This window comes from Pogona vitticeps, chromosome 5, assembly GCF_051106095.1.
Source record: "Pogona vitticeps strain Pit_001003342236 chromosome 5, PviZW2.1, whole genome shotgun sequence".
NCBI lineage: Eukaryota > Metazoa > Chordata > Lepidosauria > Squamata > Agamidae > Pogona > Pogona vitticeps.
Genome location: NC_135787.1, coordinates 114,887,461 through 114,911,082, shown reverse-complemented (window position 1 = coordinate 114,911,082; position 23,622 = coordinate 114,887,461). Strand labels below are relative to the sequence as shown.

At 41.9% G+C, this 23,622-nt stretch overlaps 1 protein-coding gene and 1 long non-coding RNA gene across 51 annotated transcripts in view; one reads left to right on the top strand and one right to left on the bottom strand.

The window, feature by feature from the left end:
* The window catches only part of MAGI2 (membrane associated guanylate kinase, WW and PDZ domain containing 2), an 889,129-nt gene that overhangs the window by 23,825 nt on the left and 841,682 nt on the right, over positions 1-23,622 (bottom strand). For all 50 annotated transcript variants that reach the window (XM_073000722.2, XM_073000721.2, XM_020789967.3 and 47 more), the window contains one exon: positions 11,995-12,133. In XM_073000722.2, the coding sequence (XP_072856823.2) occupies positions 11,995-12,133 (139 nt within the window). The remainder of the gene's footprint in view (positions 1-11,994; positions 12,134-23,622) is intronic.
* LOC140707417 (uncharacterized) lies at positions 180-3,270 on the top strand. Its single transcript, XR_012087469.2, has 2 exons — positions 180-263; positions 3,187-3,270. It is a non-coding gene; the product is annotated as an uncharacterized LOC140707417 (long non-coding RNA).

The following is a 23,622-nucleotide window of genomic DNA, read 5'->3' as shown; positions in this document are numbered from 1 at the left end:
GGGCAGTGGTGTTGTCTGTTGCCAGCTGGTCTACATGGCCTCGAGTAAGTGGTAGGAAAGCATGGAAAGCTTTTATGATTGCCATGAGTTCCAGATGATTTATGTGTAGTGTTGATTCCCATTTCATCCAGAGTCCGTGAACTTTGTACCGGAGGCAATGAACACACCTTCTGGAGGGACTGGTGTCTGTGGTGATTTGTACTGTCGGTTGAAGAGGACGAAATGGACAGCTGGCAAGACAATTGGATGTTGTGGTCCACCAGGTAAGTTGATATGAGAGTTCCAACGTTACTTGCTTGTTTGTTTGCAGATCGAATTATGCGAGGAACCATGCTTGAAGAGATCTGAGCTTGAGTCTTGCATGTTGGATGACTGAAGTTGTCGAGGAAATGAGTCCCAGAAGATGTTGGGTGTGCCGAGCTGTGATCAAAGCTCAAGGTCGAAATGACGCTATGGCATGTTTTAGTTTTATGATTCTTTCTTGCGGAATGAATGCTCTGGCTTGAATGGAGTCAAGTCGGGCTCTGATGAAGGTAGTCATTTGGAATGGTTCCAGATGTGATTTGGAATGATTCACTTGGGGACCAAGGTTTTGAAGAGTGTGTAGGGTAATGCGAGTAGCTCTTATGGCGTCAAGATGAGAGTGTGCTACGATGAGCTAGTCATCGATGTAAGGGTAGATGTGGATACCCTGGAGGCAGAGGAAAGCCACAATCAGTGCCAAGCACTTTGTAAATGTTCTTGGGGCCGTTGAGAGTCCAAATGGGAGGGAACAGAATTGATAAGCCGAGTTGTTGAAGTGGAAGCGGAGGTACTTGTGGTGGGCTGGATGGATGGATATGTGAAAATAGACGTTCTTGAGGTCGATCAGGATGAACCAATCTCCCTGTGAAAGAAGGGGAATAACAGTGTCAAGTGTGAGCATTCGAAACTTTCAAGGTTGGATATAGGTATTAAGATCCCTGAGATCGAGGATTGGATGGAGACCTCTGTCTTTTTTCGGTACTGTGAAGTATTTGGAGTAGAAACCATAAAGGGAGTCACTAATTGGAACCAAAATAATGGCTTGCTTGTTAGGTAAAGTGGAAATTTCCTCTTGAAGGATGTCAGAGTATGGAGTAAATTTGAGATTACTAAAAAGAGGAAGGGAATCAAACTCAATACAATAACCTGATGAAACACTTTTAAGAACCCACTTGTCGTTTGTGATGTGTTTCCAGAATGGGAGAAAAGGTCGCAATCTTGGGGAAACTGGACCAGAGAGAGTTAGAGGGGCATGGATAGGGGTATCAATAGCGTCGACAGCCCTCACCCTTCCCTTGTGTCTTTGGTAGAGGTTGTTGTTGTTGTTGCTGGTTTTGAACACGGGCCGGTCGAAGTCGATGGTCCTGGTGTTGAGAGAGGTGTATTGGATTGTTGGTGTCCAAAAGGTCGGTATGATTGAAATTGTTGGAATGGTTGGAAAGGCTGTTGATAATATTGGGATAATATATTGCAGCTTGTAGGAACGAAAGGATGACTGTTTCATATATGTCTTGGCTGTTTTATGAATTTTATGAAGATTCTCCAGGATGTCATCTGTTTTTTGATTGAAAAGACCGATGCCATCAAAGGGAAGCTGCTCTATTTTGTGTTTGACATCATCATTAAGAAATGTAGACCTGACCCAAGCGTGTCTATGAATGGCTATAGAAGACACTAGAGATTTAGAAGCGGCTTCAGCAGAATGTCAGGCAGCGATCTTCTGTTGCTTTGCTAAGGAGGTGGCTTCCGCATGGGAAATCATGAGGTCTGTTTTGATGGATTCTGGTGCAGACTCAAGGATGGACAGGATCTTTGCCCAGAGATGTCATTGGTAGGCGCCCATCACTGCCTGGTAGTTAGCTGTTCTGAGCAGAAAGGACTGTAAAGAGTAGATTCTTCTGACCAAGACATCAAGTTTTCTCCCCTCTTTGTTAATTGGTGAGATTGATGATTTACCTCTCAATTTGGGTAAATTGGATTTGACTATGATGGAGTTCGGGGTGGGATGCTTGGCTAGGAACTCCATGTCAGGACTGTGGGTTCTGTACATGTTGTCTGTACGTCTGGACATACACAAATTTGAAGATGGTGTATCCCAGGCATCTCGAATTATTTGTTTCATGGCAGGTATAAAAGCCAGGCTGAGAGGCTGTGATTTCTCACTATGGATGTCATCGAAGATGATATCCGCTTCAGGGGAAGGAGGTTCTTCAACCTGGAGCTTTAGTGCAGCAGCCATGCGAGCGACCAGATTGGAATATGAAGTAAAGTCCTTCGATGGAGAGGATGGGTGTGTGTCAATAGAATCAGATTTGGGAGTAGGGATGTTGGGAGGAGATTCTGGTGATGATTCTGCATCGGTGTCATGATCTGAGGCTGATGGAGCAGGTGAGGAGTCATCACCTGAGTGGGAAGTAGTTTTAGATGTGTGTATTTTAGATGGTACCAGCTGAGATGTCGAAGTTGGTGTAACATGCCAATCCTTTAAAGAATGCTTAGGTTGCTTGAGTGGTTGGGCACTGGCGGAGTGAGAATGGCATTTCCTTGATGTGGAGACTGATGTCGATGTCGAAAGGAGTTCCGTAGGCTTCAATGTCAGTGTTGAGGGTGGAACCTGCGAGCGGTGTGGCGGAGATTCATGGACCGTTTCGCGGGGGTTGTTTGAGAGAAGCCATGATACGCTTCCATTTGAAATTGGTTAGCAAAAGGAAAAAAATTGTCCATGCCAAGTTGTTGAAAAGGAAGTTGTTGGTAGGCTGGGAAGAATGGAAATTGGTAACATTGACCAAATTGAGATATTTGGAGCTGGTGGCTCGACATGCTTCTTCTTCTCCTTATGTTTCTTTGGAGACTGAGGAGGAGATTCAGGTTCGGATGGCTCGGTGTCAAAAGCCCGCCCTGAAGTCGGGCTCGAATGGGCAGTGGCCGGACTGGATGGAAACTCAGTCCCGATGTGGCCAGTGGAGGAAGAGAAGCTACCAGGCAGGGTTGGAGTTTGTGCTGATGGAATATGCACCTCATCCCTTTCCACTAAAGAGCCTGGAGCCTCCATAGTTGATTCTTCCAAAATCGGAGAAGGTGTATGTTCTCCGGGTGGATCCAGGCGAACAGATGTAACTTTTCTAGACTTTTTGGTCACAGGTTTTTCTTTCTTTTTCTTAGATTGTTCGTGCTGCTTCGTGGCTTTAAATTTGGAAGCCCTGGATGTATTGGAGCCTTCCTTGGAGCGGGGCGAAGGAGTAGAATGCCCCGGTGTGGTGGATGATGCTTGCCGTGGAGGAGCTGCTTCTGAATGCGGAGCCTCGCCTGGAGCAACGGCAGCAGGGTTCATGGCTGCTTCCCAAATGTGTGATCTTAATCTTTGTAGCCTGTGTTTAAGCGCAGGTTTGGTAAAGCTTTTACAAGCTGCGCAGGACTGGGTTTTGATGTTCCTCACCCAGACAAAATAAACACTTATCGTGGCGGTCTGTAGATGGAATTTTATAATTGCAGCCAACGCAGTGCTTGAAAAGAGCTGAAGAGGCCATAAAGGGCAGGAAGGGAGGAGAGGGGTGGTTGAAAGTCCCGGGGAGGAGAAGGAAGGGGGAAATTCTGGATAATTGTAGGGTTGATCGAAGAGGCAATAACTCATGGGAGATCAAACCAGGAAAGAAATCATTGAGAAGATAATTGAAAGAGGTGATTGATTATTAGCAGCAGAAAAAAAGGTCAAATCTCTCTCTCTCTTCCGTAGAACCTTTCACCATGGCGGAAACTGAGGGGAATGGTGGGTGGGAGGAGCATTGCCTCATGGGAGATCACACCATAAAATTGTTACTTTTGGCTCTAGAATCTTCCGAGATTGTCAGTGCAGGCGCAGACAAGACCCATATGTATGCATTCAAAGAGGCCACGATGAAGAAGTTTAATTTTGTGGTTCAAACCTAATATTTTAAAAATGCAATTTTGGCCCTTACAAAATTATAGGATGGAAATCCAAAGGTCACTTGAGATTGGTGCACTCACTTCCTATATGGGTTACACATGGTATGATCCCTCACTTCATATGCATGTAAAGGGACTATCGTACTCAAGGGAACTACAAACTACCCAGCATTCAATATTAGTGCAATCACTGACTACGTATCACTTCTCTTCCTCATCTTCCCCTCTGACAACACATGATTGTACTGGGAGTCTCCAGTTCGCTAACTGGAATCCTGCCAAGAAAGAGAATAACTGTAGACTAACTTGTAGTCTGCTTTAAAAAAAATAGCTGGTGTCCTACAGTGTGCACACTTGAGTTCATGTGCCGTGGGAAAGAAGGTAGGCATAAAGGTTGAAGTAATCGGTGCAGTAATCCTCCTAAGGGAACATGGTTGCTTGTGTATAGTCATAGAAGCACAATGCACTGCAAGCTATCTGTTATGGTCTATTTATTTTATGGGAAACCAGTTCCATAGTTTGGCCATATTTCTGGATCCCTAGGATTCATAGACTTGGATGCCTAGTTCAAGGCATTTATAAGAAGTTCATAAATCACGTCTCCATCCAGAAAAAGGATTTTCGGATATTTACTACAATTTTTGAAAAATACAAAGCCTGAACAGCAATACTGTGAAATAGAGGGGCATGAAACCAGTTTCAGTTTCCTGAACTTTTTTTTTCTAGAGGTATTTGATATAACCAATGTAACATTCAATGAGTAAACCACTTGTGTCATATAAAGGAAGGAGAATATGAGGCAAAGATACCAGCATCTGGAAAAGTTGTTGATTTCAACAACTTCCAGAAATCTCCTGATAGTGAGATCACAGGAACGCTGGGAGCTGTTGCTGAAAGAAAGTATTTCTACCAATGTCTGAGACAAGCCACTGCTTCCTATGCCCCACAGGGTGGGAACCAGCACGATAGAAAGTGTGTGTGTGTGTGTGTGTGTGTGTGTGTGTGTGTGTGTTTTGATTGATCTGTCTCACAGCCTTTGAGATGCCATGCTAGGAAACATATAACTGTAGACTCAATTGCATCTATTTGGTTTATTGCATGATCTTCAGAGGACATGATTTCTCTTTTACAACAGCTATACTGCTTTCTCCATAATTTCTGGGCACAATTCCAAATGCTGGTTATTATCAGCTATAAAGCTCTAGATGGTCTTCATACTGGGTTTGAATGCAGGCTGTGATATGGAAATCATCTGACTGACAGGTAATTTATATTATTACCATCTTTCAGTTTCTGTCTCAGCCATTGGCTGGCACATAAGAAGAACTGGTGTTTTCTAAACTGAGTTTAGGAGAACAACATGAAGGCCTAAATGACCACAGATCACTTCATGTAGCTTTTTACAATCAAGAAAAAAATTACTACAGCTGTACCACTATTGATATGTACTGGTGCTGGCCACAGGGATCACATAATCCTTCTGTTACAGCAGCTGTGCTGGCTGCCGATCTGCTTCCAGGCACAATTCAAAGTGTTGGTTCTAATCTATAAAGCCCTATGCAATTTGGGTCCAAGCTATCTCAAGGACTGAGTTGCTCACTATGAACTTGTTCAGGAGTTAAGATCATCAAGAGCGGCCTTTCTCTTGGTTTCACCACCTTCACAGGCATTTGTGGTGGGTACCTCAGACAGGACCTTCTCTGTTACTGCTCTCAGACTTTGAAACTCCCTCCCACAGGAGGCTAGACTGACTCCATCTTTGCTGTCCTTCTGCAAGCAGGCAAAGACCTTTCTCTTCAGGCAAGTTTTGCCTCAGTGACTGGCCACCTTAGTGGGTTTTTTAAAGACATGCTTGTACTTTGCTACTATATTTTGCTGCTGCTTTTGTTTACTATTTTTCGTGTGGTTTTTTAAAATTCTTTTTAGTATTTGTATATTTACTGTTTTTAGCTTCAAATATTATTATTTTAACTATACAAACCATCTTGGGTCTTTTTTTAGGAGAAAGGTGAGGTAAAAACATTTTAAACAAACAAACAAACAAATAAACAAATAGGCAGAAAAAAAATAAAAATCAGAACTGCCTTAAACAACTTGTACTGCTCACTATTTTGATTCTCAGAAACTTAAAAAAATTCCTCATTACACATTACCTCTAAACATGGGGAAAAACAATGTACACATTGTGCATGATATGTTATTTGAAAATTAAAACCAAAAAAGTTAATTCTAATTTTCAGTTATTTGTTCCATTGTAACAACTGGATTGCCAAATCAGCAAAATCTGATTCTTTAAGATTTCAAGGCCAGACCATGAAACTTCAGCAGGTGCACTTTTGATGTAACTGGCAGTAAACCATTCAGTAATAATTAGAATATTGTGTGTATGTGTGTGTGTGCACGCGTGTGTGCGTGCATGCATACATATGTTTGTGTGTGTGACAGCGGGAGAAATAAATGATTCCTCAGCCTGAGACTTGGGGCTAAAGCCTGAGAGGTGCCACTCCTATATCAAAGCAAGATTACACTTGGGGGTGGGAAATACATTCAATGAAAGAGATAGAGTGCATCTGTATTGCACAGTTATAACAGTCTGATCACACTTTAATGACTAAGAATCCATCTACAGAGTATATGTAGTTTGGTGGGGTACTTAGAATTCTTCGCCATGCTTCTGGGGAGGGCACTGGAGCTCTTTAGTAGATAATTCTAAGTACTCTTCCAAACAATAAATCCAAAGAGCCTACAGGACACTCAAAATGTTATCAAATGGTTCTAAATATGAAGCAGAGATACTCTCATTCTTATTCTGACTTCTGGAATGCATCTATTTCTCAGATATATTTCACAAGGCCTTCATTCTTCCTTTCAGCATACCTGAGCAAAACAATCTGAGCAACCTGGACATCAGTTTCAGAGGGTTTTTCAAAACTGCATTTCTAGTCTGTGTTTATTTTAGAATACAAATTTACTCTTAGCTGAGATTCTGTTCTCTTCCCCAGTTTAAATGCAAACATGGTACATAAATATATGCTCTTTGAGGTGGGTGGGTGCCCAATTAGCATTTTATTTGGCTAGCATGAAAAGAAAATGTATTTTTGGTCTTGAATTCTATTTGCAATCCCTGATCAAGCCTATAAGTCTTAATTAGGGCATTTTGCAATGCAGCACATCTCAGAAGTCTCCATGTTAGCTGAAAAATTGAGCTACCTTCTGAAATACAAGATAAGGGTTTGGGCAGAGAAGTCAGTGCCAGAGATGAAATGAAATTTTCAGAGTCAGGAATTAAATCTTCAGGATGCCACGCTGAATTTTAAGTACAGCTTTGCAATCCGAGAGGCAAGCCGCCATTTCAAAACGAGGTAAAGCAAGCAAATGGCTTTGATGAAGTGAGAGCTTACTTCCATCCCCCAACAAAAAGAAGGGGGGAGGGCGGGCAGAGGAAGGAGTGGAAGGATTCCAGTGAAAAACTGTCAGATAATTTAGCCTAGAGTGGATCTCTCCCATCCCCATATTTCCCAGATACAACAAGGAAATTACATCATTGGACTAATTGGATATAAAATACCCTTTTCAGTCTATAATCAGCAAGAAATCCCAAAGAGATGCACAGTTAGTCAAGCCAAATCCCAATCAGCCTTGTTTTGGTGTAAAGCCTGGAATTCCCAGTGTGGCATTTTGTGTAATGCCACAAGCAAGTTGTTGTTGTTACATGCTGTCAAGTTGACACCGACTTACAGTGACCAAATATGGCTTTCAAGGTAAGTGAGGTATCTAAGGAGTGGTTTTATCAGTTCCACCTCTCACCAGTGAGTTTCCACGACTGAATGGGGAATCAGCCATTGATCAAGAGTCCTGGTCTGTCACTCTATCCATTCCACCACATTGGGTACCCCCATGAACAAGTTCATGCAGGGAAATTGACATCTGGACTGATTAACTATGCAGCTTTTCAAGCCAGAAATCTAAGATCGGACTTTGGCAAGAACTTAGGAGTTGTGGTCTTGTCCCTAGAATGGTTACATTTACAACCAATTCTTTCCCATGAATGTGCTTATCACTTCACTTCTGCCATGGACCACCAAATCAGCCCTTAAAAATGCAATGGAATGATCTCAAGTGAAAAAAGGTTTTACTGTATCTTCTGTTTGAGTTTGTGGCTCATGAGCCAGAAGCCAAATTGGGGATATTCAGCTCCTGCCTTGCAATGCCAGAGGTCCTTTTAACAGCAACAGAGCAGGAGGCATGATGGACTGCATCATATATGGACTGTTGCTTCTTCTCTATGTATGTGGTTCCAGGGGACCATGGTCTTAGCCTATCCACCAACATGACTTCACAACAGCAATTTTCGCTTAAGGCTATTGCTTCCAGCGATGTTCAATCCCTTTGTTCCCTTCTCTGCCTAAATAACAGGAATGCTCCTTACCTGGGAAAGTACCCAGTGTTCTGTTCAGCCACAACTGTGTGAATCAGGACTTTTCAGAACTGTGGGTCAAAAGGGGGAAGCCCTGAAAATGGGTTCCAGCCCACCAAGCAGCAGTTCAGTTTTTCAGGGAAGCAACAGAATCTCTTTCACTGAAGATTCTATTTGGAGAGTCAGGATAAGTCTCAAGCAGGAATGGCCTTCAGAATGTACTGTTTTCTTTTTCTTGCTAACAAGACATGTATTTTCAAGCCAGAATACCTACAAAAATGCAGGGAACTTTAAATCATGGATGCAGCTGTGTAATAGTTAGAGGTGGCAAAAAGTTGCCTTTGTACTAGTTTCTGGAGCATCTCGGCCACCATAGCCAGTAGTCAATCTAGCTAGCTGTTCTTGGACTTGAAGTTGGAAAAAAAATTCTCCCCTCCAGTAACTGCAAAACTGATTTGAGAATTCTGGATTTCATAAACCTGCGATCAAGTTTTTGTTAACTATTTATAGAAAGCATTTACTTATCATTTTTCTGTGCTTAATGTATAACACATTCTTCAGCAGGTTAAAAACAATTTGAAAAACCCGTTTTCAAACCAGCCTTAAAGACTAAAGCCAAATGGAACACTTGATTTTGGCTGCCTGTTGAAAGCTCAGCAGGGATGGAGCTAATATGATTTCCCTTGGGAAGGACTTGTGCTACCTAATTTGCATTGTCAAAGTTTCTGTAGAGAAAAACCCCCAGGCTCCTGGGATGGCTGGATGTGCAACAAGGCTTCTACTGAGGAGCTTAAATTCCAGATAGGCTTAGACTGGAAGAGGTGATCTTATAAATATTCTGACTCCAAGTTCTTTAGGACTTTGTAGATCAAAACCGGCACCTTGAATTGCGCTGAGGAACAAATGGGACGGCAATGCAGTATGTACAAGACTGGTGATGCATGGCCTCAAAAGTGCTTACTAGGCAACAGTCTAGGCGCTACCTTTTGCATTAACTGTAGCTTCCAGACACTTTCCAAGTGCAGGCCCATGTAGAGCACATTATAGTAATTAAAGTAGGAAGTAATTAAGGCATGATTCATTGTGGACAAAATGGTTTTCCCTAGGAAGAGGTGCAGCTGATGCACCAGAAAAGCTGGGCAATGGCACTTCTTAGATTAGGTATTGTAACAGCAAAGCCTTGAAACTTCAGAGGGATAGTAACTCCACCCAGAACAGGCTATAATTCCAGTCTGAAGCTTTTTTTTGTTAATTAATTAAACTTCTGTCTTGTCTAGATTAAGCCTCTGTTTGATCACTCCTATTCCACCCATCACTGTATCAAGAAAGGCATTCAATATTTCCACAGCCTCTTTTGTATTAGTTGTGAATGAGAGACAAAGTTGGTTATCATCAGCATAGTGGTGAAACTCAACCCCCCAACTCTGGATCACCTCTCCCCATGGCGTCATGTGAAAGTAAACTATTCTATGGGAAAATATTTAGCCTATGCTAATAACCATGAAGCCAAACAGCACCATCTTCTGGGAGTATTTGACCAAATATAATCAGAACCTCCAACTCTGATTTCAGCTAAACAATCCAGAAGAATACCATTAACCATGGTACTAAATGCCACGGAGAGGTCTAATAGAACTAACAAGGATGCACAGCCTGTGTCCAGTTCCTGGCATATGTCTTCCACCAAAGTGACAAAGTCTGTCTCCAAACTAGCCCTGAAGCTATACTGGAAAGGAGCAAAATAAGCAGCTACATTGAAGAAAGCCTACTGCTGTGCTGCCACCACTAGTTGCCCAAGGCCCAATAGGCATGCACATGGTCAGAATCGTCTTGTTTTTAAAAAGCATCAAGGAACCAAAGTTCTTGTCATAATCTGTAGTCATATGCTTTTATTTGCCTAACAAAAACTGATGCTCTAAAGGAACCAAACATTATGTGTCTTAAAAAAATTATAGATAATTATTTAAATCCCCCTTTTGAAAATAAGATTTTGTTTCAGTTCTGAAAACTAACAGTTGTTTTAGTTTTGAACAGATTTATGGTTTTCTAACTGTATCTTCCTGAGTATTTGTTAATTTTTTAAAAGTCACAAAATAACACTAGGGGTATATGTGTCCTATGCAGAATATTACAAAGGGACGCCTGGTTAGAATAAAATGACATCTCCAAACATATATTGATGGCTTCTTGATGGTTATATGCTGCAAAAACCTATATATGGATCATCATATTATGCCTTCTTATATTAAATTGTACTTTAAAAGCGCATTACAATCACAACAATAAAATCAATTAAAGCCCCTACAAACAAAAGAAAAATAATGGCCAAAATTCTATTTCTTAGAATAGTAAATCACGCTACAGTAGGCCTACTGAATCAATGGGGATTTAGTGCATCAACTCCTCCATTAGTTGCATTGATTCAAATTGGCCTACTCTAACTGTGACTTACTTTGCGATAGTCACAGTTAGAGTAGGCCATTTTGAATCAATACAATGTATGGAGGAGTTCACTCACCAGATCACTATTGATACAGTGGACCTTCATTAGTGTAATTTACTATGCTAAAGGATATGAGTTGGCCAATAAAACTAGTGCAGAAACATCAACTAACTAAAAACTAAGCATCAACAGACAAAATAAAATTCACATTCTGGAAATTTCTTATGATGAAAATGTTTACAAATATTTGATTCTAGGAAAATATTGCTTTGGTTATCAGTTGCATTAGATATTTTCCCCACCTAACATGCATATAAAGTTCTGTTCAGGAGAAGGTTGTGAAAAAATGATTAATGAAATGCCTCTTTGGAGCTGATAACATATTTTCGCATATATCTGATGGATCAGAACATGCAAATGTAAAGCAATTGATTCTCTTTTGCAGGCAAATATCTACAGAAAGCATACAACTATTTATGTATATCTATGCCTGGTGCTGAATTAGACCGTTTGACAGTGATGCATAGCACTGAATGACCAGAATTGTACTGGTGTTTGTGTAAAGTTTGTGTAACTTGTACAGCTAACTGTGGTTAACTGACAAGCTACCAGGGTGTGTCTCGGTCACAGGCTTGGTTACAGAACCAGCTGTGCAACTCAAGATGCACCTCAGGACATCATCAATTTGCCACCATTATCTAGGACAAGTTACACAAATCTTACACAAATGACAGCAGGATTCAGACAATGGATGTAGTCAACTTTGTCAGTGAAACAAGCACACTTGTAAAATGGATTTTCTTTTTCTGCTGTAATACACAGGCACCCCAAAATCTTCTCCAAAGGGTTGAGGCACCCTCCAGAGCAGATCTGAAGGGGAAACAGAAAAGAGGAAAGGAAAGCCTCCTGAGATAGCATTGGCTAGTATCCAATAGATATAATCTAAAACATAAGACCATATCATCATCACCACCACCACACATTCAGAGCTACAAAAAATGGCAATATTAGGAACAGCATACATACTGTGCATTTAACAGATACTTAGGATTTTGGTTAAAACTTGTACCTGTTCTATAATACCAGCCAATGTCTTTATAATTTTGACTGTGTCTGTAATAATAATAATAATAATAATAATAATAATAATAATAATAATAATAATAATAATAATAGGAAAACTCACCATATTCTGGGACCTGTCCAGTTCCACGTTTCAACAGCAATCGCACTCTCCTGCCACCAGATTTAATTAGTTCTATTGCTCTGGCATGTGTCATGTCCCTTGTGCTTTCCCCATTAATTTCAATTATTTGATCCCCTACCTGCCAGGTTAAATTTAAAAAAAAAAAGCAAGTTAGTCAGCGGTAAAAAAGGACATGTCATTTTACATATGCACAAACAGAAATATAAAAATATAGCTATCAATAGAGCTCAGTGGTTTAGTTATCTGGCTGCAGAGCCCCCAGAAGAAGGGAATGGTATACCACTTCTGAGTATTTTTATTTATTTATTTATTTATTTATTTAATTTATTTATTTACAATATTTTTTAGCCGCACCATTGCCATTGGCTTTCTCTCTTGAAAACCCTGAAAAGGGTTGCCACAAGTCACAAATGACTAGATGGCACGTGAGTATTATAATACAGTGGTGCCTTGACTTACGAACGCCCTGACCTATGAACAAATTAACTTACGAACAGCTCCGGACACAAAATTTTGCTTTGACTTGTGGCCGGAGCTTTGACCTATGAACAAAAAAAGTCAGAGGAAAGGGGTGGGAAATTTAAAAAAAAACTAACCGTTGGTGGCGAAGAGGGTGTTTATTTGTAGTTCCTTCACCCCAACAGTTAGGGAAAGGGATGTGGCGGTGGTGGTGGTGGGGTCTGGCCGGGAGGCAAGGACCCATCCCAGCCGTGCTCTGGCTCCTGGCCAGATCCCAGCCCGAGCGGCTGACCATGGCCAGGAGGCTTGAGAGGAGGCTTCATGGGGAGGTAAGCGTGCTCCTTTTTACAGTTTTTGGTGGCTTTTGCAGGGTGGGACTGGGCTGGTGGAGTTATATTTGTGTTTTGTTTTGGGTTTTTGCAGCCCCAGGGGCTTGCAGATTTTTATTTTTATTTTTTTGGGGGGGTATTTTTCCCCCCGGCCCATCCCAGCCAGGCAGCAGTGGTGGAGCCCAGGCCAGGCAGTGGTGGAAGGCCGGGTGAGCTCCCGGACGGCTCCCTGCCGACAATGGTTTTGATGGCGGTGGGGCCCGCACAACTGCGGGGAAGGCCGGGTGAGCTCCCGGACGGCTCCCCACCGATGGTGGTTTTGGCAGCAGCGGGGCCCGGGCGGCCAACCATGGCTGGGAGGTTTGAGAGGAGGCTTCATGGGGAGGTAAGTGTGCTGCTTTTTACTGTTTTGGGTGGCTTTTGCAGGGTGGGATTGGGTTGGTGGGGTTATGTTTGTGTTTTGTTTTGTTTTTTGCAGCCCCGGGGGCTTGCAGATTTTTATTTTTATTTTGGGGGGATATTTTTTTTCTTCAGCTGGAACGGACTAATGGGTTTTCAATGCATTCCTATGGGAAATGGTGCTTTGACTTATGAACATTTTGACTTATGAACACCATTCCAATACGGATTAAGTTCGTAAGTCAAGGCACCACTGTAGATGGTTGGATCCATGATCCATGTGCTGGTGATCTCAAAGACTATTGCAGCACTCATGGGGTTTCCCTTGAAGCTGATTTGGGAGCTGCAGCATATGCAGAATGTGGCAGCCAGTTTAATCATTGTGGTCGCTAAGTTTAATCATTATCTCCTCAGAGCTAGCTCAGCTGCATTGGCTTCCTGTGTCCTTCTGAGCCAGATTAAAGGTGTTGGTACTAATGTACTCTTAATGGTTTGGGAACCAGCTATCTGTTGGAGTACCTACCCCAAAGAACAGCAGCCTATGCCACTTGATCCACCCAGGCTGATCTCATATGAGCCAAGGGAGGCACAGAAGATTTCCACGAGGAACTGAGCCTTCTCAGTAGTGGCCCCATCTCCTTGGAATGGTCTTCTGGTAGAGATCCGGCAGGCTCCCTCCTTCCCAGAAGGATTTTATTTTTTTATGTAAAAATCCAAACTTTTGTCTTTAGAGATATTCCCCCCCCCCCCATTAATTATGGCCACTATGTCACCTTGATTGCCATTAGTGTGTTCTGTGTTGGTTTTGGTATTGGCTTGATTTAGGGTGGGAGAGAAGTTTGTTTGGGTTTAGAGGTTTGGCTGGAAAGGTTATTTTATATTATTGTTAATCACCCTGAGTAATGCATGTCACTATACGGGTGGTATATAAATTAGTGAAGTAAATAAAAATAAAAAAATAAATAAATAAAAACCATACATTTGAATTGACATGGCCACACATAATTATTATTACAGATATACAGTAGACATAGCACTTCACAGATAATATTACATTTGTTCCCAGCTGCAGTACAGGATTGGTCCAAGGTATTTTGTAGCTAGAGGTAGAACAGCAAATGGTGCCACCTTTCCTAAGCCAAAACTAATCACAATATTTTGACGCTTGGTCTAGAAAATCCTGGAAGGTCCCCACCCCCTCTCTCTAGCAGTAAAAATACAGTAGCAGTTCAAGAACCAAATAAATGTCTGGGTTTTTTGGGATTATTTTTTTTGTGACTTCATAATTTGCTTGAGGGGGCCTAATGGTGTACTTGGGCTTGTTGAGGTACTGAAGAATTAAAGAAAAGAACTTTTTAAAAAGGAGCCATTGTGTTATATAATTCAGAACAGAGAAAAGAGGAGTTACCTTTGTGGACTACACTTCCAGAATATCTCAGCCAGAGTGGCCAGTGACTATGTATTGGGGATACTCTGGGGGATACAGACTGAGAAGCAACATTTCCCATCTCTCGTTGAGAGTATAACTTGCACAGGCATGCAGGAGAAGAAGTATTCTTATACTGAGCAATTGATGAGCATTCTATAAGTATTCAACAGAACAACAAAATAGATGGCACCACCCCAAACTGAGTGGCACCCTCCAGAGCAAACAAGATGTGCACAAAAATTACAGAAAATAAATCCTGAGAAAATCTCAGCAAAGGAGCAAATTTAAACCCACTTATTTCAACAGGACAGGGTTAATTATACACGTAACTTTCTTTTTCCGAAATATCTGCATAGCCCATTCTTTTTATCCCACCTCTGCCTTGGAAGCCAGAAAAATTATGGGTCTCATGACTAGTTTAAATTATGTTTCTCAGTCCCTCAGAGTCTGTATCTCTGACTGCAAACATCCAACTCTGTAATTCTTGATTCTAAGATCTCAGGATGTAGAGCTATCAGTGTAGATGTGATGGCTGAAGGTTAAACCCTCAGACTTAACAATAGAAACTGATGAGCTTCAAGTGAAATATAATAAGCTAGGGGAGGCTGAACTCTGTCTAGAAGCAAAAATGGCTAAACCGAGGCTTTCAAACTTTGGGTACAGCATGAGAAGACAAGATTTGCTGGAAAAGACAACAGTGCTAGAAAATGTTGAAGGCAACAGGAAAAGAAGAACAAATACTGTATGTGATGAATGAGCTCAACAAAGGAAGTCAGGTCCTTCAGCTTGCAAGAGCTGGGAAGGACTATCAATGATAGGATATTATGGATGTCACTCAGACATAGGTCACCAAGCTGGAGGTAGCTTGATGGAATATAACAAAAGAGATGGGGGTCTCTGGCTGCCACATGCATTTGTGAAATAAAAAGATAAGCCAAGTAGATAAATAAATATGTCTTCAGCTGTAACATAAGTAAGCTTAAGTGTAAGAATCCTAAACCACGCCTGTGATCATTTATCTGATTTTTTTTCTCTTTTGAGAAAAAAAAATTATTTGACATTCTTTTGAAAAGGAATCTGTTCTCTATCAAACTGAATGAAAATGATCAAAACTGTCAAGAGAGAACTTTAGTACATAGCATTAGTGTGTTTTGGAAAAGCAGGATGGAGATTGTGAGTTGTCACTTGTCATATCCTGTTAGGAAGAAATAAGTTGTTCAGGTGGACCTCTTTCCCTGCTTGTTTATGTTCTTTAATTCCAGTATAATTTTAGATTATGCACTGGGTTAAGACAAATCACGAAGTCTGAACTGAATCATACAATCATAAAATTGGGTTGAAAGGGGCCTATAATGCTGTAGAGTCCAATCCATTACTCAATGCAAGAATCCAAATCCAAATTTATCTGATAGATGGTTGTCTAATTTTCTCTTGAATGCTTCCAGTGTTAAGAGCATTCACACCATATCCAGACAACTGTATGATGTCTCAACTGAAGAGGAATGAACAGATTCATTTGCAGGGTGAAGTAAACCAAACTTACAAATCATTATGGATTGGGGGAGGGGAATGGAATCAGATGGGGACAAAAAGCTTTTCAGCCTAGGATAGCAAACTTTAAAGTGGCAGTTTATGCAACCCCCCCGAAACTAGTTCTCTGAAATTTGGCAGGTTTACTCCTCGCTGTAGGGCTTATTGTGTTGCCAAATTTCATTTATATCAATGCAAAATGAGAAAAGGTTATAGCCCTTTTATTTTTCCAATGCATTGACTCTGAAACTTTATAGATCAGTTTTGATCTGGGACACAAGTTAAATTTGATGGGATGCAAATTGCTATGAACACATCCAGAAGCTCTGAACCTACAGACTGAATTTGGGGGGGAGGGACTGTGCACAACCATGATATAATTCCTATTTAGCAAAATGCTTTTTTATACTAGAAGTACAAGCACACCCTTAAGCACAGGCACCACTGGCATTGTCTCTCTTGACAAACAAATAGAAACCAGAACTAGTATGGTCATTTGTCAAGCAAGGCTGTCCAGTGAAGAACAGACAATGACACAGAATGGCTCCCTGAAGCCCACCACTGAGCTACCTCTTGAAATACTGTACCAGGGGTTATCACTCACATGGGTAAGTGAAGGTGGCATCAGTCAAAGAAGTGTGGTATCAATACAACAACAGGCTGCTCGTCAATATTTTCCACTCCAGCTAAAGAAAACTGCAATTCATTTGGCTGGGACATTTGATTGTGGCAGCACAGAATGACAGGTAACTGAAACAGGATTTTAAAAAAAGAAAAGAAAAAGGCAGTACTGCTGGAGGAGATGACACATGGCCAAGCTGGTTAGATAAACACATTTATCAACAGTAGCGCAATATGCCTGGTGTTGCAATAGCTTCAGGTAGGAAGGGGTTTCCTTGCCAGCACAGAGAGAATTCTCACTATAGGGAGTAGTATCTGGCTATGAATTGTGTCATTTTAAAGATGATAGATTGCATGAAGGCACTCTTTTCAGACAAAAAGCCCCCCTGTATTTGTTTATGGAATTTAGTAACCACCCCATATCAAATATTTCAGAGTACTGTACAAGAAACGATGGTTTACAACAAAACCAGAGTCCACAAAGTCTTTGTTGTCCTTATTGGTATTTGTTGCCTATTGAGAAACAGCTGCTCTGGAGACAAGAGGATTCTTGGTGGGCTTTGGAATTACTTATTAAGGTGTCTTGCAGTGTTAGGAAAGCCTAGACTGGTGAAAATGAGGAATGTAGTTTTTCACACTCCCACACATGATCAAGTCTAGTTCTGAGGCTTCCATGTTTCAAGCCCGCATTCCCCATATCTCAAACAGAACAAACATGAGGAAGGGGGAATGTGGCAAAATAGCCAATTGTGCCTCTGAGGTCATGTAATCAGCTGTTTTGAAGCTATTTTTGAGATAGATATTTTGGGAGCAAATAGGGGTTCTAGGGGATGCATGGGGCTTGTTTCACTCCCTCCTTTGCATCCCGGGACAGCAAGACTGAATGTGGGAATCTCTGCATACAAACCATGCATTCTCCATCAGTAACTATTTCCACCTAACTCTATCTCAGGCTGTGGAGGACCACTGGAATGCTGGGCTACCACTATTGTTAGGTAAAGGGGAGGTGGCAGCATTATTCTTGACGGTATTTGAGGCCCCAGTTTTAAACATTATCTGTTCAACTTGTCTAAAAAGTACTTTATAACCCGAGCTTCACCCTCACCTGAACATCTCCTGCCTTTTGTTCTTCAGAAGGGCGTTTTGCCCCCTTAAGCCCTGAAAACACTCAACTGTGTGCACCAAACAATGCTCCTAGTGATTTGCAGTCAATACCAAATAAACAAAATATCATGTTCCAGTGAAATAAAGTAACCAGTGAAATCGTCAATGATTTCCATTTTCTGTATAACTGCAAGTTACATTTTAATTACTCTTTACTTTTACACTTTTCAGAGCAGGGAAATGCGATGCTTAAAAGAAAAAGCCACTGTGGTTCAGATTAATTCAGATTCACCAGCCATGCACTAGAACGACTGAGCTATGAAATTGGGCAGCCTGTTTTGTGACAATAATGAGGAGATAATATTCCTAGGGAACATCTAAGTGACATTATTATTGATAGGTTAATTACAAATAAAAGTGTAAAGCTTTTAAAAACCACTAAAATAAAGAGACTTAGATGCATACAACGTTTGCATGTATGTTTTTTTAAAAATGCCTCTGGTTAGTAGGTAAATCTACCAACTTCTCCCAGTGAGATCAGGAAATGTTTATTGATTTTCTTTGACATATCAGGTTTGCTCAGACAAGCATGTTTATATTGATCCTGCAGAACTCCGTATCTCCCAAGTTTGGCCTCTATCACTGTATGAGAAGTAAGGGAAGAGTGTGTAGAATAAATAAGTACTGCGCCAAAGGATCCCAGTGTAATAATGTAATAGAGCTGGGAAATTCACTTTTTTCAGACTACAACTCCCACCGGCTATGCTTTGGATTCTGAAAGTTGTGGTCTAACAAGTAACTTTTTCAAGCTGTGCATTTTAATATCCAGTTGTGCACCCACACAAGTCTGAGGTGGCTTGCTATGACTACAGTTGTCTTTCAGCTTACATGGGATATTATTGTATTGCACATTTATACAGGCTAGCACAGACTGGCCCATGGACAGTCTATAAACTATAGACTGAAAGAGATGGGTAATAATGCCCGCTGGAACCTACTCTTTCAGAACAAATGTGCAGATGTACATTGGGGTAGGCAACATAATCCTCCAGCTGTTGCTTGACTGCAGTGTATAGGGAGCCAGTGACATACGTAGACTCTAGTGCTGCCTCCTCTACTTACAATCTCTCTGCATTGTTGGGGAAGACCTGAAAAGCAGTTTAATGAAGTTTGGCTGAATGGTAATGTAGAGGCTTCCTATCACATACGGCTTTGTCAGGTACAGCTGAACAAAACTAGAGTTCTTTTTCAGATCTTCCCCAGCAATGTAGAGAAGTCAAGAGTGCTGCAGGAGACTCTACAGCATGCGTCCCCTCTGCTTGCTTATAAAGTTTAACAGGCCACTTGATCAGGACTACTGCAAAATGCATGAGATAATTCTACAGTACGACACTTTGGAAAAGTGGCAGGACCATGGCAATCTGAAAATAAGAGCAAAAGGAAATATTAGGAAGACTGGGGAAGAAATGGACTGTGATGGGGTCAATGGGAAGGGCAGGTCTTAATGGAAGCCTCTGATAGCTTGTGACAAATGTAAGTTATTACAAATATGCAGTGGGTTAGTAAATATTGCATACCGACATGCACGGTTATGCTTATGACGTCTCAAAAGTAATTACAGTGACCTGGCGTACACCAAGCTGCTTACTCTGCCATTCATGAATTAGCTATTCTCTGCCAACAAAAAAACTCATTACAGGTGTACTGCTTCCCTGCTGCACCAGAAATAAATGCAATTGCAGGCGCAGGCTTTCAATGTATGTTAAGTGAGGAAATGTAATGGTAGAAACAGTCTCAAATGATTGTACATGAAGGACACTGCTGTCTGTCACCTTCTTAATGCATTTTATAATTAAACCTCTTGAAAGAGACGAAGTATGGAACATGACATCTCCTGTTTCTATATACATTGAGGTTTCCAAAGTCAATATCTGATACCTTATTATTATTTCCCTGCCCTGCCCTGTGGGAAATTCCTGCCTAAGGTTGTGGCTGTGGTTCTGTTTCAGTGAAGTGCATACGACACAGCATTTGGCCTCAGCCATGGCTACCTCCTTGAACCCCACCTGAGATTGTAAATGTTTTTCCTGTGGCAAGGAGGGGCACTTCAGACAGGAATGTAGATTGACCCCCCCAATACACACCCTTCTAAAAATGCCCCCAATGTCTGATCACTTAATGACTACGTCAACTTATCAAATTGCTTTTGCAGACTATGTTGGCGACATACGTTTTAATCCACCTAAAGACCCTCGCTTAACGTTCATTCAGCAAGTAAACCCTCTACTTTTCCTCCCTTTTCATTTCTACTCTTCTCCCTGATGCACTAACTGTTTTCACTGATGGTGCACCTGCCCAGCGTGCAGAATTTGCTGCCGACTCTGTTCTTTGTTCCTTATTCAGTTCTATTGACAGCCATTCCTTTTTTCATCAGAGTGCTAAAGAACTCCATAAGCAATTTTCCACTTTCTCAAGCTCAAGACATCGTTTCCTCCTGCTCTTCCTGTTCCATGTCTCTCATTTCCTTTCCTTTTGATGCTTGTTAACCCGTGAGGAACGGATGCCAATCAGCTCTGGCAAATGGATGTCACTCATGATCCCACTCTTGCTCCTCTTTCTTATGTTCATCTAAGTACTGTATTGATACTTATTCAGGATACATCTGGGCTACCCATCTTCATGGCGAGACCTCTCGCCATGCCATACAACATTGTTTATGTACGTTTGCAACTATAGGCCAGCCTCAAGCTGTAAAAATAGACAATGTTCCTGCCTATACCTCTCACACCTTTACCACTTTCTGCAATGAATGGGACATTCCCCCTTCCCATGGTATTCCCTATAACTGCACAGGACAGGCTATTGTAGAATGAGCACACCACTCTTTTAAATTTCTACTTTCAAAGCAAACAAAAAACATTAAGGGATTAAGCCCCACGATGTCCCAGATGTAGTATCAATAGCATTATTCACATTAAATCATTTAACTGCATCTACAGGTCAACATAGGTTGTTGCCAGTAGAGAAACACTTTCGTAAGAAATTCCCATGGAATAGACGCTGGTGACTTATAAGCAACCCTCAGTGGGAGGGTCCAGCCCCTTTACTAACATGGGGCCGTGACTATGCTGCTGTGCTTACTCCCACAGGTCCCTTGTGGATCCCAGCTCAGTGTGTGAGGCCATATCGTGGGAAGAATGAGTTGGCTGAATGCTGATGCAAAAAGAACTCTAAATCAGCAGCAGATCCCAGAAACTCCTGAAACTTTTCTAGCAGCCATTATCTCACAGCTGAATGCCAACTCCGTAACGCTGTTGTGTTGTGTTCTCATTCTTGGAACTGTTCCAATAGGTGTCACAGAGGCTCGAGAGTATTTGCATGCCTGTTTTCAATGTAACTTATGGGAAAGGTTGGCAGAAATTGTGAACATCTCTCACTTCTGTCTGCAGGAGGCATACACTATGCATGGATTGTTGTGGTCTGGTCAAACCTGCATTTGTTCCCTGAGCTTCTGGAAGCCATTCTTGGAAGGCAGCTGTAGCTCACTACAGCTGCAGCTCATCAGAAATTATGTAAATAGGCGTCTCGGTCCTGTATACAAGGAAAAACGCCAGCACAGTTGGTGTGGGTTAGAATGGATGTGTAGGAGTGCACGTCTGCTGTTATTTTCTAAAGTAAAGTGCCTCTGAAGAAGACTTGCTTTGCTTGTTGTGCTTCTTTCTGCTGGAACCTTTGCTGAAAAGGCATAACCCTTACATCCAAAACACAACAGGTTATGGTCCAGCCTACGCTTCTGAACGCTGCAAACAACAAGAGAAAAGCTGTTGAGAGCAGTAAGTGGCTTTGGTGAGAAAATAGTGACAGAATGTCGGACACAGACGATGGACCAGAGGTGTCTGGAGGAGCGAGAGCACCAGCCCAGGTGCCAACTATAATTCAACAGACTACTCCTTATCCAGTCTGTCGCCTCACTGAGACAAATTATGCAGCATGGTCCCACAAGATGCGTCTGCTACTGAAGAGGGAGTCGTTATGGTCAGTAGTAGAAGCAACACCCACCCCCTTAACGGGAGAAAATCTTCAAAAAGATAAAAGAGCACAAGCCCATATCGGCTTAAGCATGGACGATGAATTGCTTGTGCACATACGAGGCCTGACCACAGGAAAACAATGTTGGGACACGCTCAAAGAAATCTACACACGCCAGTCTGTGGCCTCGAAAATAAGCCTGTCCAGACGCCTCTACAACACGAAATTAGAGCCTGGAGGTGATTTACGAGCACATCTACGTCTCATGAAGCGAACACTCAAAGATTTAGAGGACGTAGGAGTGAACATTCCTGAGCTGCAGAAAGTGCTAATTGTGCTGGGCTCATTAGATTGCAGCTGGGATGTTTTTGCTCTGACCCTGGAGGCGATACCAGAGAACACATTAACCCTTCAGTATCTCACTAGCCGATTGCTGGAGGAGGAGAAACGACAAGAGCAAAAACAGGAAGGGAAGAGGGGAAAAGCCCATCCCTCTACAGCAAGGACATCGGAGAAGGAAGAGACACCGCACGTATATGCAACACGGAGATGCTATTGCTGCGGCTCGACCTCTCACATTCAGCGCTACTGCCCGTCTAAAGAGTCAAAACACCGTGGAAAGACTGCAGGACGAGGCAAAGTTGCAGTGGTGAGAACACAGGATCCAGAGGAAGGACAATGGCTAATTGACAGTGGTGCCAGCTGTCACATTTGCTGTGACCCGACACGATACACCAGTTTGAATCCCTCCGAGAGGACTCACGTGAGCTTGGCTGATGGAGCCTCTGCAAAAGTTAAAGGGACTGGTAAAGTGTATGTACCTGGTTTGCAAGCTGTAGTATCTAACGCTTTGTGTGTACCCTCCCTCAAACAAAGTTTATTAAGTGTGTCATGCCTGTTGCAGGACGGGTTCATTGTGCAATTTAAAGGGAAAACATGTAATATTACAAAAGGGGGCAAGTGTATAAAGGTGCCAATGAGAGACAATCTCTTTGTCCTCGAAGCCACTCCAAAGGCTGAGATGGCTAGAGCATTGTGCACAAATAAAGAAACCCATAAAGCATGTGCACATCTGTGGCATAATCGCCTAGCTCACTTAAATTATAAATATATTCAGAAAACAGCTGAATTGGCCCGTGGTATCCGCTTGCAAGAGTGCCATAATTATGTGGATAGAGGAGGAGAATTTATGGGCAGTGCTATGCAATCCTGGCTTGAAAAGACAGGAATCCAACATCGGACCACAAATCCGTATTCACCTGCCGAGAATTCTGTTGCTGAAAGAAAGGCAGGAGTACTACAGGTCATGAAAGATGCTTTGCTAACTCAGTCAAGGCTTGGTCAAGCATTTTGGGGGGAGGCTTTGCAATGTGCTACACATTTGACTAATCGCATATATAGTAGATCTATAGATAACATTCCCTATAACTTGTTATATGGGAAAACACCTGACCTATCCTACTTAAGATGTTTTGGTGCTAGTGCTTTTGTACACATACCAAAATCCCAAAGAAAGAAAGGTGCCCCCAAAACTCAAAGACTTTTGTGTGTCGGATACTCTCCTTTTACTAAAGGTTATAGATTCCTAACCAAAGATAAGCGTGGTATAGTGATATCTAGATCTGCAAATTTCTGTGAACAGGAGCTATTGCCTCAAATAGAAGAAACTTATTTCCCTACCTCAGACATGCCCTTCACATTACAGGA